The following is a 14,067-nucleotide window of genomic DNA, read 5'->3' on the forward strand; positions in this document are numbered from 1 at the left end:
GGTTGCAGGTGATGGAGGTGTGGGGCTGTGATGACTCCAGAGTCCAGGAGTCTGGGTTTGTGCCGGGTAGTTTGAACAGCCCTGTGCCCTGGCCATCGTGGAGAGCGCTAAAAATAGACGCAGTGACCCCATTTCAAACAGAAAAATGTGACATGAATGGCCTCCTGGTTTGCATTGCAAGATAACAACGTGGCCGCACTTGTGCTCGTGCCGCACGCAGCGTTGCGGCGGCCACCAGCTCACCAGCAGGAAGAGCAGGGCGGCTGCGCGTGCGCACCAGCTTCGTCCGTGCTGACACTTGGGCAGCAGGGTGGCGGTGGCGGCGGTAACGCTCGTGCCTCGGCAATAAAGGGGCCTGGGTTCGAGTCGCGACTGGAGCCCGTTTCTGTGTGGAGTTTGTGTTCTCCGCCCCTTCTGCATGGGTTCCCCCCCCCTCCCCGAATTTGATCTTGGCAAATAATACCAATGTAGAAAAATGACACCGCAAATTACTCCGTCGGGATTACAAACGGCAACATCGCCCTCCGCTGAGAATGACTTGGCAGGAATCTCCTGAAAAGAAAACAGAGTCGTGAGATGATGATTTTCTGGATACACGAGCTTCATCATCATCATCGTGGCCCGTAGGTGTCCACTGCACATTTAGCTTAATGATAATAATAACAACAAGATTAATCACAGTACAGTGTAGTAGTCATTGCCTCCTGCTACATTGAGGTGCCTGAGGCGCGCATGTCGGGCAGCCCTCACCGTAACACCATGGCGACAAACTTGGCACGGCTCAACGCCACGTCGTTTCCTTGTTGTGCTTCTGCTGCCCGTGCTAAAAATGCCGAGATCTCAGCTGTTTGGAGCTGGTGGCGGTCGTCGCAAGCGCGTGTCGAGAGTGCCGGCGTTATCCTGACTCGTGAACTATGCTGAGATTCCTGTTCCGTCGTTGTTGCTGTCGAAGACAAGTTTCATGGCGCTCCTGTCGTTTGTTTTTGGCCAGCGTGAACGTTTCTTCGGGCCCACAAACTTCCTCTTTGTAGTTGCATCTCTCGGCTACGGCATATTCAGTAAGCGCCGGGGAACAGTGGCTCGGTGAGTTAGCACACTGCTCGATGAACCCGGCGACCCAAGTTTAATTCCAGGATGTGGCTGTTAGCAGTAGCGAGTGATGTCTAAACAGATTCTAACCCCCTCACTGACACAATGAGTAGGGGGCCTCCATCCAGCAGTGGACTGACATAGGACTGTGAATTAAATTATTTTATGAATTATAAAAAATATATTTTATGACTGGCAAACATCCCAGTTTAGCAAGACCCTCCCTGAAAAGAGTCTTGAGTCTTGGCGACACTTTCCTGCGTAAATAATAACCATTACCATTACCCCATGGCCAGTTTGCCAATAATGTACCCGATCTCGACAGCAGTGGATTGTCAAGAGAGCTGCAGCGCGTGTACACACATTCTTTTTATTATTATCGCCGCTAACATAACTTTATGCTCAAGCCAGACAGGCCAGGACACAGCCTGGGTCAACCACCACAAGATAAGAGCTGTTTGCTTTTTTGGTTTGCGTCATCCTTTCAGTCGTAAAACAAAAAATAAAACCCTCCGCCGGGCAGATTTCGAACCAGTTCTAGAGATGGGAATGCTCGTTGCCAGGCAGACCTGCCTCATCGCCATCATTATCATGATTAATCAGGCGAGAACCTGATTGATGATTGACACAGGCCGGGAACCGGATTGTAACCACTCCTGCCGGTTTAGTTTGGCTCCGGGTGAGACGGTAGCAGGCTCGGTGCACGGTGGGCGGCAGTCTGGCGAGACGGCTCGCGCCCCACGTGCCCTTGACCTCCCGGCTTGACCTCCCGGCTTGACCCTGACATTTACTGCTGTCCGTGCACAGACTGAACTGTCACTCACTGTCGGCCCGAGCACAAAATCTATTGTTCAAAATCGACCTGGCTATCACAAATGATAGCTCAACAAAGTGGCTTATCACGTGGACATTTATAGTAGCCACATACTCTAAACGTGTGATGTTTCTACATGTGGAGGGAAAAACCGGAGTAATACTGAGAGAAGAGAGCTGTGTGTATCCCTGCTATCGCATGGCTGTTGGCGGTAGGGTTGTCTGCCTCTCCGATGTGTATTCGGGTCCTGCCATGTTGGATGTCTGTTGTTCGGCACGATGTCCGACGTTTCGCTGCACCTTCTGTGAGCTTCAGCAACCGAAAATATATCAGAGAGCTGTTGTAGGCCTGCCCAGCGATTCAATTAACTCTTAGAAACGAATTAAATGAATCGATTTAGGTTTTTTTTGGGTTAAATTTCAACCGGTGGAGAATATCTGAACTCGCTTCTAGGACTCCCCTAGACTGACTCGGCCTTAAATGAGTACCTGATGCAGTGTGTAAACAAAAGTACTGGGGGACATGAAGGCAGCCGTTAGTTTGGCTGTCCACACCACCCCATCCTAGGAGCTCGCTCGTAGCACTTGCCCCAACACTCTGTGTCGGCTACACGGGAGGGGGTTCTTTGTCTTTGTGTGTGCAGGGTTGATGCACGGGGGGGCGAGAGCCCGGAGCCAGGCGAGGAGGGCGATGAGGGCCACTCGGAGCCCGAGGGGCTGGTGGGCTCTGACGACGAGGAGCAGGAGGACCCTGCAGACTACACGAAGGGTACGTGCGTGCGCGTGTGCGTGCGTGTGTGCGTGCATGCGTGCGCTGTGCCAGCGCTCGGCTTATGCGCAGCATCTGCTGCACCTGACAGGACGCGGTCAGGGAGGGACGTGTGTGTCGTGTGTCGTGCGTGTGGTGTGTATGTGTATGGTGTTGTGGTGCATATGTTGAACTTCTTTCGCACCGTAAGGAAGCCAACCGTGCGAATAGGAGGTGTTGTGGTACAGGCAAGGGAGAGCTGTGTGCTGTGTGTGGAGCTTACCGACAGGATGGTGCGGTACAGGTAAGGGGAAGGTTTGTGTACCGTGTGTGCGCTACAGGGGGCTACCACCCTGTGAAGATTGGGGATCTGTTCAACGGACGCTACCATGTCGTGCGCAAGCTGGGGTGGGGCCACTTCTCCACCGTGTGGCTCTGCTGGGACATGCAGTGAGTCTTGCTGAGCACACCCGCCACCCCCCTCCTCTTACACACGCCCATGGTCTTGCCCACGACTTGCATTGGAGGCCAGGTCCGGTGCTTGGTGGGCCCTTGGGTGAGCCCTGCACCACCAAATGTCCATTTTGCCCACCCAAGTTGCCTTCCTTAGTGGTACATCATCGTTACGGTGGCCCCCCACACCCCAGCTCTACTGCTACCCCCCCCGCTCCCCCCAGTCCAAGAGGCTCTGGATCTGGACCTGCTGTCGTCTCTCATTGCCGACTGTCCATAGGGTGGCCTGCCCTAGATAGAATAGGCTTAACTCTTTCCAGCAATCATACAGGAGGAGTTAAGATCTCCATGCACCAAATAGATACATGTTGCCCGAAAGAGTAGAGGCTATTCTTTTCGTCATCTTGAGACGAGAAAAAAGGGTCCGATAAAAGTCCATTGTTAGTCTAAAAACGACACTGATTTGCATTATCACCTTTACCCCTTGGCTGTACTGCTGTTCTGCAGACTGCACCCTGAATGGTCTCGCCGCTGGCCACGTTGCTGATGTTGTTTACGTTTGGCGTGACGGCGGGTCAGCCTCGGCGCCAGCGGCCGGCGTTCAGGCGTCTCGCTGCCGCTCCTTGCGGGGGCGAATCTGACCGAGTGGTCCCCCCCCCCCCCCCACCGCGTTCCCCGCCGACCCCCCCCCACTCTCCCCCGGCAGGGTGAAGTGGTTCGTGGCGCTCAAGGTGGTGAAGAGCGCGCCGCACTACACGGAGACGGCGCTCGACGAGATCAAGCTGCTGAAATGCGTGAGTGAAACACGGCCACGGGGCACGGGGCACGGCACCGCCGGGATGATATCACCACCAGCACACTGCATCACCACACTGCTGATACGACCACACTGCACCACCACCACACTGCACCACCACCACACTGCACCGCTACCACCACACTGCTGATACGACCACACTGCACCACCACCACACTGCACCACCACCACACTGCACCGCTACCACCACACTGCTGATACGACCACACTGCACCATCACCACAAGGTACCACCGCTTCTATACCACACCACCACCTCATGATGCAATCACCACCACCAACAGCACCAGTCGAGTATGAGACGAGGACCTCGTAGCTCCGCTGCTACCACCAGCGCACGGCGCCACCGTCGGCACGTTTGCGCGCCTCGCAGCGTCTGTGCGTGCGCCGTTTGCTTGCAGGTGCGGGACGGCGACCCCAAGGACCCGAACCGGGAGAAGGTCGTGCAGCTGGTGGACGACTTCAAGGTGTCTGGGGTCAACGGCCTCCGTATCCTCCTCCACCTCCCACCGCCCCCCGCACATCGCCCCTATGGTTGATTTGGACCGGACCTAGGCCTCCCCTTGATTGTAAACATTAGCACCGGGGAGACAAAGGTGGCCGGACGTGGCGTTGGCCACACCACCTCGTCGTGTGCCGTGCCAGCCTTCGATGGTGCGCTTGCCTCCTACGGTCTGAAGGCTACAGGGGGGATCTTTGTCTTTGCGCACGCGTGTTCCGAGCGCGCGTTGCGCGCGCGCTGGCCGTGCGGGTTTCCCTTGACCATGCGTGGCCGCTCCCAGACGTGTGCATGGTGTTTGAGGTGCTGGGCCACCAGCTGCTCAAGTGGATCATCAAGTCCAACTACAAGGGGCTGCCCCTGCCCTGCGTCAAGAGCATCATCCAGCAGGTGACGTCCACCGAACGTCAACCCTCACGTTGGCTCCTTGCAGCAACAATCAGGAATTGTGTTCGACAGAGCCGTCCTCCTGTGACACGCCGGGTCACCTCGGAGCGCATTGCATCTCGCATCTCATATCAACACGCTCCACAGGACCCCCAGTGGCAGCTGTCCCTGTGTGGCACAAGTTGACTCTGCACCTGGGCTGGGAAAGGGCATTAGTTTGCCAGTCGAGGACAATGATGATTGCTGCTGCGTGCAATCCCGATTGAGTAATCGTGAGCAAAGAAAGCGGGAAAAAAGCGGAAAAAATGCAAAAAAATCCGCCTTGGGATTGTGCCGCATTATGGGTTAAGAGAGCGTTCAGGTTAGAGACGTCATTATGGGTGCGAAAGCGTGCGGGTCAGAGACGTCATCATATCGACTGTTGGCGGCTACCGTGTGCGTAGGTGCTTCAAGGTCTGGACTACCTGCACACCAAGTGCAAGATCATCCACACAGACATCAAGCCCGAGAACATCCTGCTGTGCGTGGACGACGCCTACGTGCGGCGTCTGGCGGCCGAGGCCACGCAGTGGCAGCAGCAGGGGGGGCCGCCCCCTTCCGGCTCCGCCGTGTCGACCGCACCGCAGCTCAGGGGGGTGCGCATCGCACCGCATCGCACCGCATCGCACTGCATCGCTCCGCATCGCTCCGCATCGCTCCGCATCGCACTGCATCGCACCGCATCGCGTCGTGCCGCCACCCGAGCGTGCAATGTGGTGCCACCTCTACCGCGGTACCTCTGTCGTCAGTAGAGGTACCGCGGTGTTGTCAACAACCCTATTACCATTGTGAGCTTGGTAGCACCACCACACGGCCACCACACCATCAGGACACTCAACACATTACCACCACCACCGCATCACCTCATTACCACCACCACCACCACCACACTACCTCATAACCACCATCAACTACACCATACCACTCTGCCACGACACCCAGCAGCACCACCACCACACTAACATCACACCACCACCAACCCAACACATTACCATGTCAAAACCACTCAACCACACGCGACACCTTGTGCGGCGGTGTTCAACCCCCCTGCCGCGACGGGCACGCGCGCGACCCCCCGGTGCACCGCGCTCTAACGCTGACGCCCGCCCCGGCCCCGCAGAGCGACGGGAAGCTGTCGCGTAACAAGAAGAAGAAGCTGAAGAAGAAGCAGAAGCGGCAGGCGGTGCTGCTGGAGCAGCGGATGCAGGACATCGAGGTGATGGAGCGCGAGGTGAGGGCGGCAGCCTGTGCATGGGTACGGCCTCCACTGGAGGGATCTGCAGAGAGCCACTCTAGAGGGTATACTTGGCCTATTTTTCCACGCTGTCCAGGCATCTTGGAAGAGGTGGCAGTACCCACACACCGTCTTACCCCTCCGCACACGACCCGTCGACTTAACCGCCGTGCACCCATTCTTACTGCTGGGCAGCCAGAGGGCGGGGGGGTGGGCGGGGTTGAGACGGGACGCGCGACCGGTGTGCCGACTGACCGCTGTGTCGCGGGCCTCCCGTCCGCAGGCGCAGGAGGTCAAGGGCGACTCGCTCAGCGAGGCCGTCGCCTCGCAGGAGTTGCCGCAGGAGCCGCCCTCCCTCGCCGCCGCCGCCCTGCGTGCGCAGAGGGACGAGCCGGAGGAGATGGAGCAGGAGGAGGGGGACAAGGCGGCCGCCGGCGGGGGGCGGCGGGCGGGGGAGGAGGAGGGTGACGAGCAGAGGAAGGAGGAGGCGGTGGTGACGTCTCTGGAATGCCCCCCGGACGCCGAGCGAGGGGCCGCGCGTGGCGACGCGTCGGCCACGGCCAGGGCCGCGGCCGCGGCCACGGACGACAAGGAGGAGGTCGCCGATGGGGCGCCGGCACGGGACGAGGTTGTGGCCACGGCGGCCGATTTGCCCGGAGGTGAGGCGCGGGCCGTCCTCGACGTTGAGCCTCCCCCAGAGACGACCCACAATGCTTTGCTGCTGCTGCACGATGCTGTAGGGACACAGGCGGGCGAGTGTCCCCACGATGCCGTGCAGCTGCAGGCGACGCTGCTGGAGCTGGATGACATGGCGGACGAGGCCGAGGAATGTAAGCGGCGTGCGACTGCCGTGTGGTGGCTTCTCCTCCGCTTCCGCCTCCATCCTCCCCTCCCCCACTCCTCCTTAACGTCGTCGCTCCCTCCCGTGCCTTGGTCCACCTCCCTCCTTTGCGTGTAGCTAATGGTTGTCGTGGCTCTGCGTGTCGTGAGTTGCTCCAGAATTCCGTTGTGACAGCATCACCCCAATACACCACGATCCCGACCACCGTATCCCATTTCTGTCCCGGATCAACTGCAGGGTCACACTCAGCGTCGTCAAGATCCTGCTTGGACTCGCCCCTGCCTACCTCTCTGGCCTGCCCTCTCATTGGTCCCCCACTATGTACTCTTTACATACAAGCACAGTGTGATTCTAATATAATCAAAGTGTGATTCTAATCCCGCACCTCCAATTCACGCGGTTGACTACGTCCTGTTCAAAAGAAGTTCAACATACATATACTTTGCCATCCGCATCTTAAACGAGGGTGTCCACCTCATCAGATGCTGCAGCAGAAGCAGAATCCATGGAAATTTGTGGCAAAATCCCTGTTGCATCCGATTGGCTGGTGGAGTGATGATGTCATCCTTAGCAACGGTTGCCACGCTGTCTGCAAACTTCGATTTTCCTGCCACACATTTTAGCATCGAACGCAAAAATCGCTTACCCCGCTCAGGTTCACGAAACGTCTTTGTGCTCCAGCCCCAGGTGGCTCACGATCCAACGCCTACACGGCTGGGAATCTAAATAACGACCGCACGCCAGCGACAGTTCACCACCGGGTCTGCCAGGTGGTTGTGCTTTCCAGCAACGCTCCTTCGCGGGCCACAATGCCAAATGCGATTGGACCAGAGACATCGGAGCTCTCCCCTTCAATCATATTTTGGCTACGTCACCATCTGGCCAAATCTGTCGTTCGGACCCCTCCACTACCCGACACGATGAAGCTAATGACTTTGTCACCGTTGTCCACACGCGTTTGGCTATGCGGCAATGGTTATTGTTTCAGCGCACTCGCGTCTTCGGCACAAGATTCAGGAAGTCAGGATCGCCACGATACCTGACCTGGCTTCTTAAATAGGTGTTATGTCCTCACCGGATCAACCAATCAATTATCTAGGCATTATATCTGAAATATTAATTTAACTACTCAGGAATATACTAGTACGTAGCGGAATTATCGTCAATGCACGAACTGCAGCTTCAACGAAGTGACGGAAACATACGTGCCAATGATAGGATTCCATCAGCGCGCAATTAATTCGCGACCCTCGGCTCGATCTAAAAGCTTCTTCCTCCCTCCCCGCGCCACCGTCTGGGCCCTGTCTCCGCAGTCGGCGAGGCGGCGGGAGCCGGGGAGGGCGCCAACGACGTCGCGGAGGACCGCCCGCTGTGCAACGGTCGCGCCCACAGCCCCTCCCAGCTCTCCCCGCGGGGGTCGGGGTCGGGGCTCTCGTCCCCCGCCTCCGAGGGGGGGGGCCGTCCGACGGCGGCCGAGGTCCCCGCCGACGCGGGGCCTACGGAGGGCGGCGGCGACGGCCGGGGAGACGAGGGGACCGCGGGGAGGCGAGGGCCTGGGGTGGGGGGGGAGCAGCAGCGGCAGGAGGAGCGCGGCGAGCGGAGCCGCGTGATGTTGCCATTCGGAGCGGGAGACGCTTCCCAACGTGAGCGCTCGCTCGCGTGCCTCGCGCGGCGTGGGCTTAGCTGCACGCACACCGATTGACGGAGCTTTCCAACGAAGGTTGCGAGCGTACGTTTAGAGCTTGGTTTTGCTGGACGTCGTGAGAACTCGAGCTACCAGGGTCGGGTCTCGTTTGCCAGCGTGACCCGCGACGTGAGTCTGCTGGCAGGGGGCGGCGAGCGCCGCTGCCGTTGCGTACCGTGGCAAAATTTGGACCCTGACGCCAGCACACAACGGCACGCTCTTGCCAATGACGCCACGGGATCTTAAACGTCCACGGTGAAGGTTATTACGCCGCAGTAATAACCAGGGCGGCCGCTGGATCCGAACCGTGAACCTCTACCGCTGGGCCACCGCGTTGCCGTGAAAGCATTCGCTCGCGTTGTCCGTAACGAGGGGTCAGGGCAACTCCCTTACGGGTGTCAAGTCGTGCTGCTGCTGCTCGCGACTGGCCCTGTCGCAAACCGGACCACGTTCGTGACGGGGGTTGACAAAACCTGGTGGCAATAGCGAGCACTGAAAGGGTCTCGTCCAAGACGATGTCGACCAATGCGTGTTGAACGGTCCGTGCCAATGGCGGAGATGATAGAAAAGGGACGACAGTGAGACGATCTTGATGTGAAGCTTTTCGTGACTGCAGGAATCCATACTCTTTGGTTCTTTCGGTAAGTCACGTGGGTATAAAATAAAATGAATCACGACGTTTCGGGCGCAACACAAGCAAATGAATAAGAATGAATAGTAGGGTGGATTGTTAATTGCTGGTGCTGTATTTGCTTTGTGTGTGTGTGTGCGCGCGTGTGTAAGGTGTAATGTGTGCGTGTGTCTAACGTGCGTGTTTGTGTAACGTGTTTAGATGTCTGTGCGTATAACATGTGTGTAACATGCGCGCGTGTCATGTCCGTGGGTACGTGCGTGCAGTGCCGCCGTCCTCGGCCGACCTCGTGGTGAATCTGCTGGACCCCGGCAATGCCGAGAATCTCACCATCAAGATCGCCGACCTCGGCAACGCTTGCTGGGTGGTGAGCGGCCACATCTTTAATCACCGCACCACCACCGCGTCTCGCCTCCCGCGTTCATCCCCGCTGGTGTGGTCGTGTGGGGTGCTTGGGGTCAGGGAGCCGTGGGTTACTCTGCTCGTGATAGTTGCCGCTGGCGATGGGTTGGCGTCGGTGGTGGCCGGCAATCCGGTGCCACGAGCACTGTGGTTTGGCGAGTGAGATTGTGCGAAGGTATGATGACCCACCCTCCTGAATCAAGAGTCTTGAGACTCGCTGGGCTAAACATGCGTCATGAATACAATCATGCTTACCGATCGTGATGGTGGGCATAACGGTGCAATAATCGTGATTGTGATGTCGGGCCCAATGGTGCGATGTGTCCCTGCAGCACAAACACTTCACGGAGGACATACAGACGCGGCAGTACCGCGCGCCGGAGGTGCTGATTGGAGCCGGCTACGGCGTCGCCGCCGACATCTGGAGCACGGCGTGCATGGTGAGAGAGCGACTCTCGCCCCGTCATCTCCGCAGCATCGCCCCCATCACCTCTGCAGCAGCATCACCCCGTCACAGCCACTCCCATTGTAACAACCTCACAGCCTGACACCCAAGATGTCCCCCCCCCCCCATAGTCGTAATGCACAAGCCTCACTCCCTTGGCGCTCACCCTTGCAGTCTAATACCCAAGGGCTCGCCTTTCTGCCTCACCCCACTCCTAGAACCTAACCCTCTCACAGCCTCACCCTCACGGCCTGTATGTTTGTATGTAGGACTTCTTCCGCACCGTACGTAGCCAACCGTGATAATGACCCTCGCTGCCATCGGCTCATTCCCACGGACTCACCCCCACACTTAACCACCGTGGCCAAGTCCCCACCCTGGCCGTACAGCTTTACACTCGTGTGCACGTTGGCTGTGCTTGAAGAAGGTGTGGGGGCGAGACGCGTCGGACCGGTTGGTTGCCTGCGCGACGGTGTGTAATGCGCGCCGTGGTTTGTCCCTTGGTTGTTTGCCGTGCAGGCGTTTGAGCTGGCAACGGGCGACTACTTGTTTGAGCCGCACTCGGGGGAGGACTACTGCCGAGACGAGGGTGGGTCCAGAGCCTTGCACGCATCCAACGCGGCCGCGCTCGCCCGCTCGCTTACTCGCTCGCCCGCTCGCTTACTCGCTCGCCCGCTCACCCGCTCGCTTGCCCGCACGCTTGCTCGCCCGCTCGCTTGCTTGGTCGCTTACACTCGCACTCGCTCGCTTGGCAGAGCCTCGTGGTGAGTATCCGTGATGCTGCCGATGAATGAGGGCGCCACGGTGAGATGTTAACTACCTCTCCTGGTATACAGGAGGTCGTGGATTCGATCCCGACACTGACACCTGCTGTATATTTTGAGTTTGCGCGTTCTCCGTGTGGTCAAGTGGATTTTTCTCCAGGTCCTCCGGTTTTAAACTCCGCATTTAGAAACATGCGTTTATGGTATTTGGCTGCTAGAAATGTCGACGTGATGAGTCACTTCGTTGAACTATCATTTGTGACCAGGTCGCTTCTGAAAACCAACTATACAGCTCGGTGGGCCTTATCTGGTAAAATACAAAATAGTTTAAATAGTTTGAATGATGGAAGCGGGCTGTGGCACATTCTTGTTTTTTTTCGCCGGCGAGGGAGACTGCCGCTTCTGCCGTGCCATCTCACGCGACCGGCGTTTGCATCCGCGGCGCCGGCGACGAAGTGCCTCGTTGAGGGGACTCTGCCGGCGTCATCGTCCCAGGGTGCCCTGCGCCGAGCGGCGGGATTGCACGGCGGCGCTTCCAGAGCCGGCGCCGCAGCGGCGACTTCAAGAACCGAACGCCGCCCGCTGGCGCTGGAACGGCGCTCGCCAAGCGCGGGGGGCAGGCGCTCTATCGCCGCGCGTGCCGTGCCCCCCCCCCTCCCCCCAGGGTGCCTCGACGTAACAGGGAGGGGGCGAATTTGTATTCCTTTCCTAGACCACATCGCCCTGATCACAGAGCTGATGGGGAGGCTTCCCAGGAAGTACGCGCTCTCGGGGAAATACTCGAAGGAATTCTTCACCAAACAAGGTGCGGAGTGTGGCCACGGCGGTGACGATGCTGATTGCAGTGACGATGATGTTTGTTACGTGAAGAGGTGGAGGAGTTGCACTGACATGTAAACGTGCGGACGATGACAAATAGCCAACTTGAAGTGTGTGACGAGGCGATGGGTGGGCAGTGGAGTCGTGGTAGAAGTGTTCTCGAACGAGGAGGAGAAAAGTAAAAAAACTAATGAGAGGTGGCCGGGTGGCTCGGAGGTCAGAGGGCCGAGCTGGCACCGCGGGGATCCTGGGAGCTGCCGTCTGAATTCCAGCTCAGAGAATATAACGATATCAGTTTGACGGTCACATCATGGAATTGATCATCAAATCCGGTTCAATTTTAGTAACGGGTCGATTGGCAGACGCGAACTTTAAAACGGCATGGAGGTTGGTCAAGCAGCAGCAGCCATCATAATAAGGCACCAACAGCAGGGCTTGTCTTATGCACACACACGTGTACACACACGTGTACACACACACGTGTACACACGTGTACACACACACACGTGTACACACACACGTGTACACACACACACGTGTACACACACACACACACGTGGACACACGCGTACACGCATGCAACGGGCTGGACTTGTTAGACTTTTTATTTTATCATTTCTTTGCTTATGATTATCGATAGCGCCACACAACTGACATTAATGATCTTCATCGCAAATGACCGTGCAACGAGCGTGAAAACATTGTCGAGCACTGTCTACGCCGCCCCCCCCCCCCCCACAGGCGATCTGCGCCACATCACCAAGCTGAAGCCGTGGGGGCTCTTTGATGTCCTCGTGGAGAAGTACGAGTGGCCGCTGGAGCAGGCCGCCATGTTCACCGACTTCCTGCTGCCCATGCTGGAGGTGTTGCCCGAGAAGAGAGCCTCGGCCACACAGTGCCTCAAGCACGCGTGGCTCGGCTGCTAGCACCACCGGCTCGCCCGCCCGCCCGGACCGACAAAAGTTTGTCGGCCTCGCCGCTACTTCCCGCGTGATCTTACTAGCCGGTCGGTCAGTCGAGTAACGTAAAGCCGATGGGCGCAGTGTTTCCGCGCAAGCCGACCGGCACGCGGGGCCTCGCGCTGAACTGCTGCGCGCCCCTTACCCTGCTGTGGGGCGGTACCAGGCGCCGTCACAACGCGCGCTCCCTCGCCCGCTTCTCATAGCTGTGCTATGTCCCGCACGCCTGCTTAGGGTCCTGCCGACCACTGCGTTAGCGCCCCAAACCTCGAGCATCAGTGACCCCCCCCCTCCCCGCCCCCTGTGGGGGAGCCGGCTGATGTGTTGACGGGAGCCTCCAGGGGTGGCCCCTCCTCCCCCACCCTGGCCTGCGGTAGCAACATCGGCAGTGGAGATGAATAAGCAATACCTGAGCCGCCCGGAATCAAACGCGTTTTGAAGGCAGCGTCGGCCCCCGTCGTGGTTCGACAGGAGCGCCCTGTGGCGCCCGTTCGCTTGAGCTTGGTGTGGGTTGGTCGGCTGCCTCCCGCCTGCGCCTTCCGTTATTCTCACCGTGCACATTTCTTCTCTTTTTGTAATAATTCCGAGTGCCGTTTTTTTGTTGTGAATCTAAAGTGCAGCCACCTTTAGAGCATGCTGCAGTTCAGGACTTACGAAATAAAGTTTGTTATCTAGTAACTGATGCTCCTGTGTTCATCTGCAAACCGACTTCCTGGCCACTGTGCGATGTGGGTTGTGACGTCGAGTTGCGGCTTAAATTGGTCGCGTTATCGGCAACAGATCGTGGCTTCCCACATCTGGGGTGCCCATATCTACAACCGCAAGCTCCGAGGTGGTCAGCTCGAGATTCCTCAGGTCCATGCGAGTCATCCCCCACCCCAGGTTTATGAAAGTCTTGTTATGTTGTCCCTAAAAATGATGGAATATCCAAATTAAGTCTTGTTTAATGGCCCCGCACTCATTCTCCACTTGTGGCATGGGCAAAGGGTGGGGGCTGGCAGAGGAATAGGCAGGGCCTACATCAGAAACCAAAGCCACTGTGGAGGTCGGGCCTAGTCACTTAGGGCTTTGTAAAACTCGGTGGGGAAGAGACGGAGCTTGTGTCCTGGTTGAGCCTCGCATCAATGTGGTAGCTTTATGGTTGAGTGCACCAGTGAAGTTTGCACTTCTTTCCCTGACCGCTCTCTACTCTGCAGTGCAACACCGGGTGTGCCCCTCGCCAAGAGCCTTTGCCCCACGTGTCCCGGACGCGAGAGCGTTTCGTCGTCGTGTTCTCTGCCACACGTCTGTCCAGGAACTCTGCGCCACTCGGTCTCACAACGGTTACTGTTCGCTGTTGCATGACGGTAAAATACTGATACTTGAATACCTGCATGGGGCATACTTGAACGCTGTACACAGGGCATGAGAGCCACTCTCTTGCATGGGTTTGTTCTGAGACAAT

General features: G+C 57.8%; 1 protein-coding gene across 3 annotated transcripts in view; it reads left to right on the forward strand.

The window, feature by feature from the left end:
* Nucleotides 1-13,301, forward strand: part of SRPK2 (SRSF protein kinase 2) — a 28,721-nt gene extending 15,420 nt beyond the window's left edge. For 2 of the 3 annotated variants that reach the window (XM_078598992.1, XM_078598990.1), the window contains 14 exons: nt 2,547-2,671; nt 2,992-3,100; nt 3,810-3,897; nt 4,321-4,408; nt 4,702-4,808; nt 5,249-5,440; nt 5,965-6,075; nt 6,362-6,908; nt 8,233-8,562; nt 9,501-9,601; nt 9,969-10,076; nt 10,601-10,670; nt 11,558-11,650; nt 12,406-13,301. In XM_078598992.1, coding sequence (XP_078455118.1) covers nt 2,547-2,671; nt 2,992-3,100; nt 3,810-3,897; nt 4,321-4,408; nt 4,702-4,808; nt 5,249-5,440; nt 5,965-6,075; nt 6,362-6,908; nt 8,233-8,562; nt 9,501-9,601; nt 9,969-10,076; nt 10,601-10,670; nt 11,558-11,650; nt 12,406-12,590 — 2,254 coding nt within the window. In that variant the 3' untranslated portion in view covers nt 12,591-13,301. The remainder of the gene's footprint in view (nt 1-2,546; nt 2,672-2,991; nt 3,101-3,809; nt 3,898-4,320; nt 4,409-4,701; nt 4,809-5,248; nt 5,441-5,964; nt 6,076-6,361; nt 6,909-8,232; nt 8,563-9,500; nt 9,602-9,968; nt 10,077-10,600; nt 10,671-11,557; nt 11,651-12,405) is intronic. The other variant, XM_078598991.1, reaches the window with a different exon arrangement.
* Nucleotides 13,302-14,067: the final 766 nt, after the last annotated feature.

Source organism: Lampetra planeri, chromosome 11 (genome assembly GCF_965212315.1).
Source record: "Lampetra planeri chromosome 11, kcLamPlan1.2.h2, whole genome shotgun sequence".
Taxonomy (NCBI): Eukaryota; Metazoa; Chordata; class Hyperoartia; order Petromyzontiformes; family Petromyzontidae; genus Lampetra; species Lampetra planeri.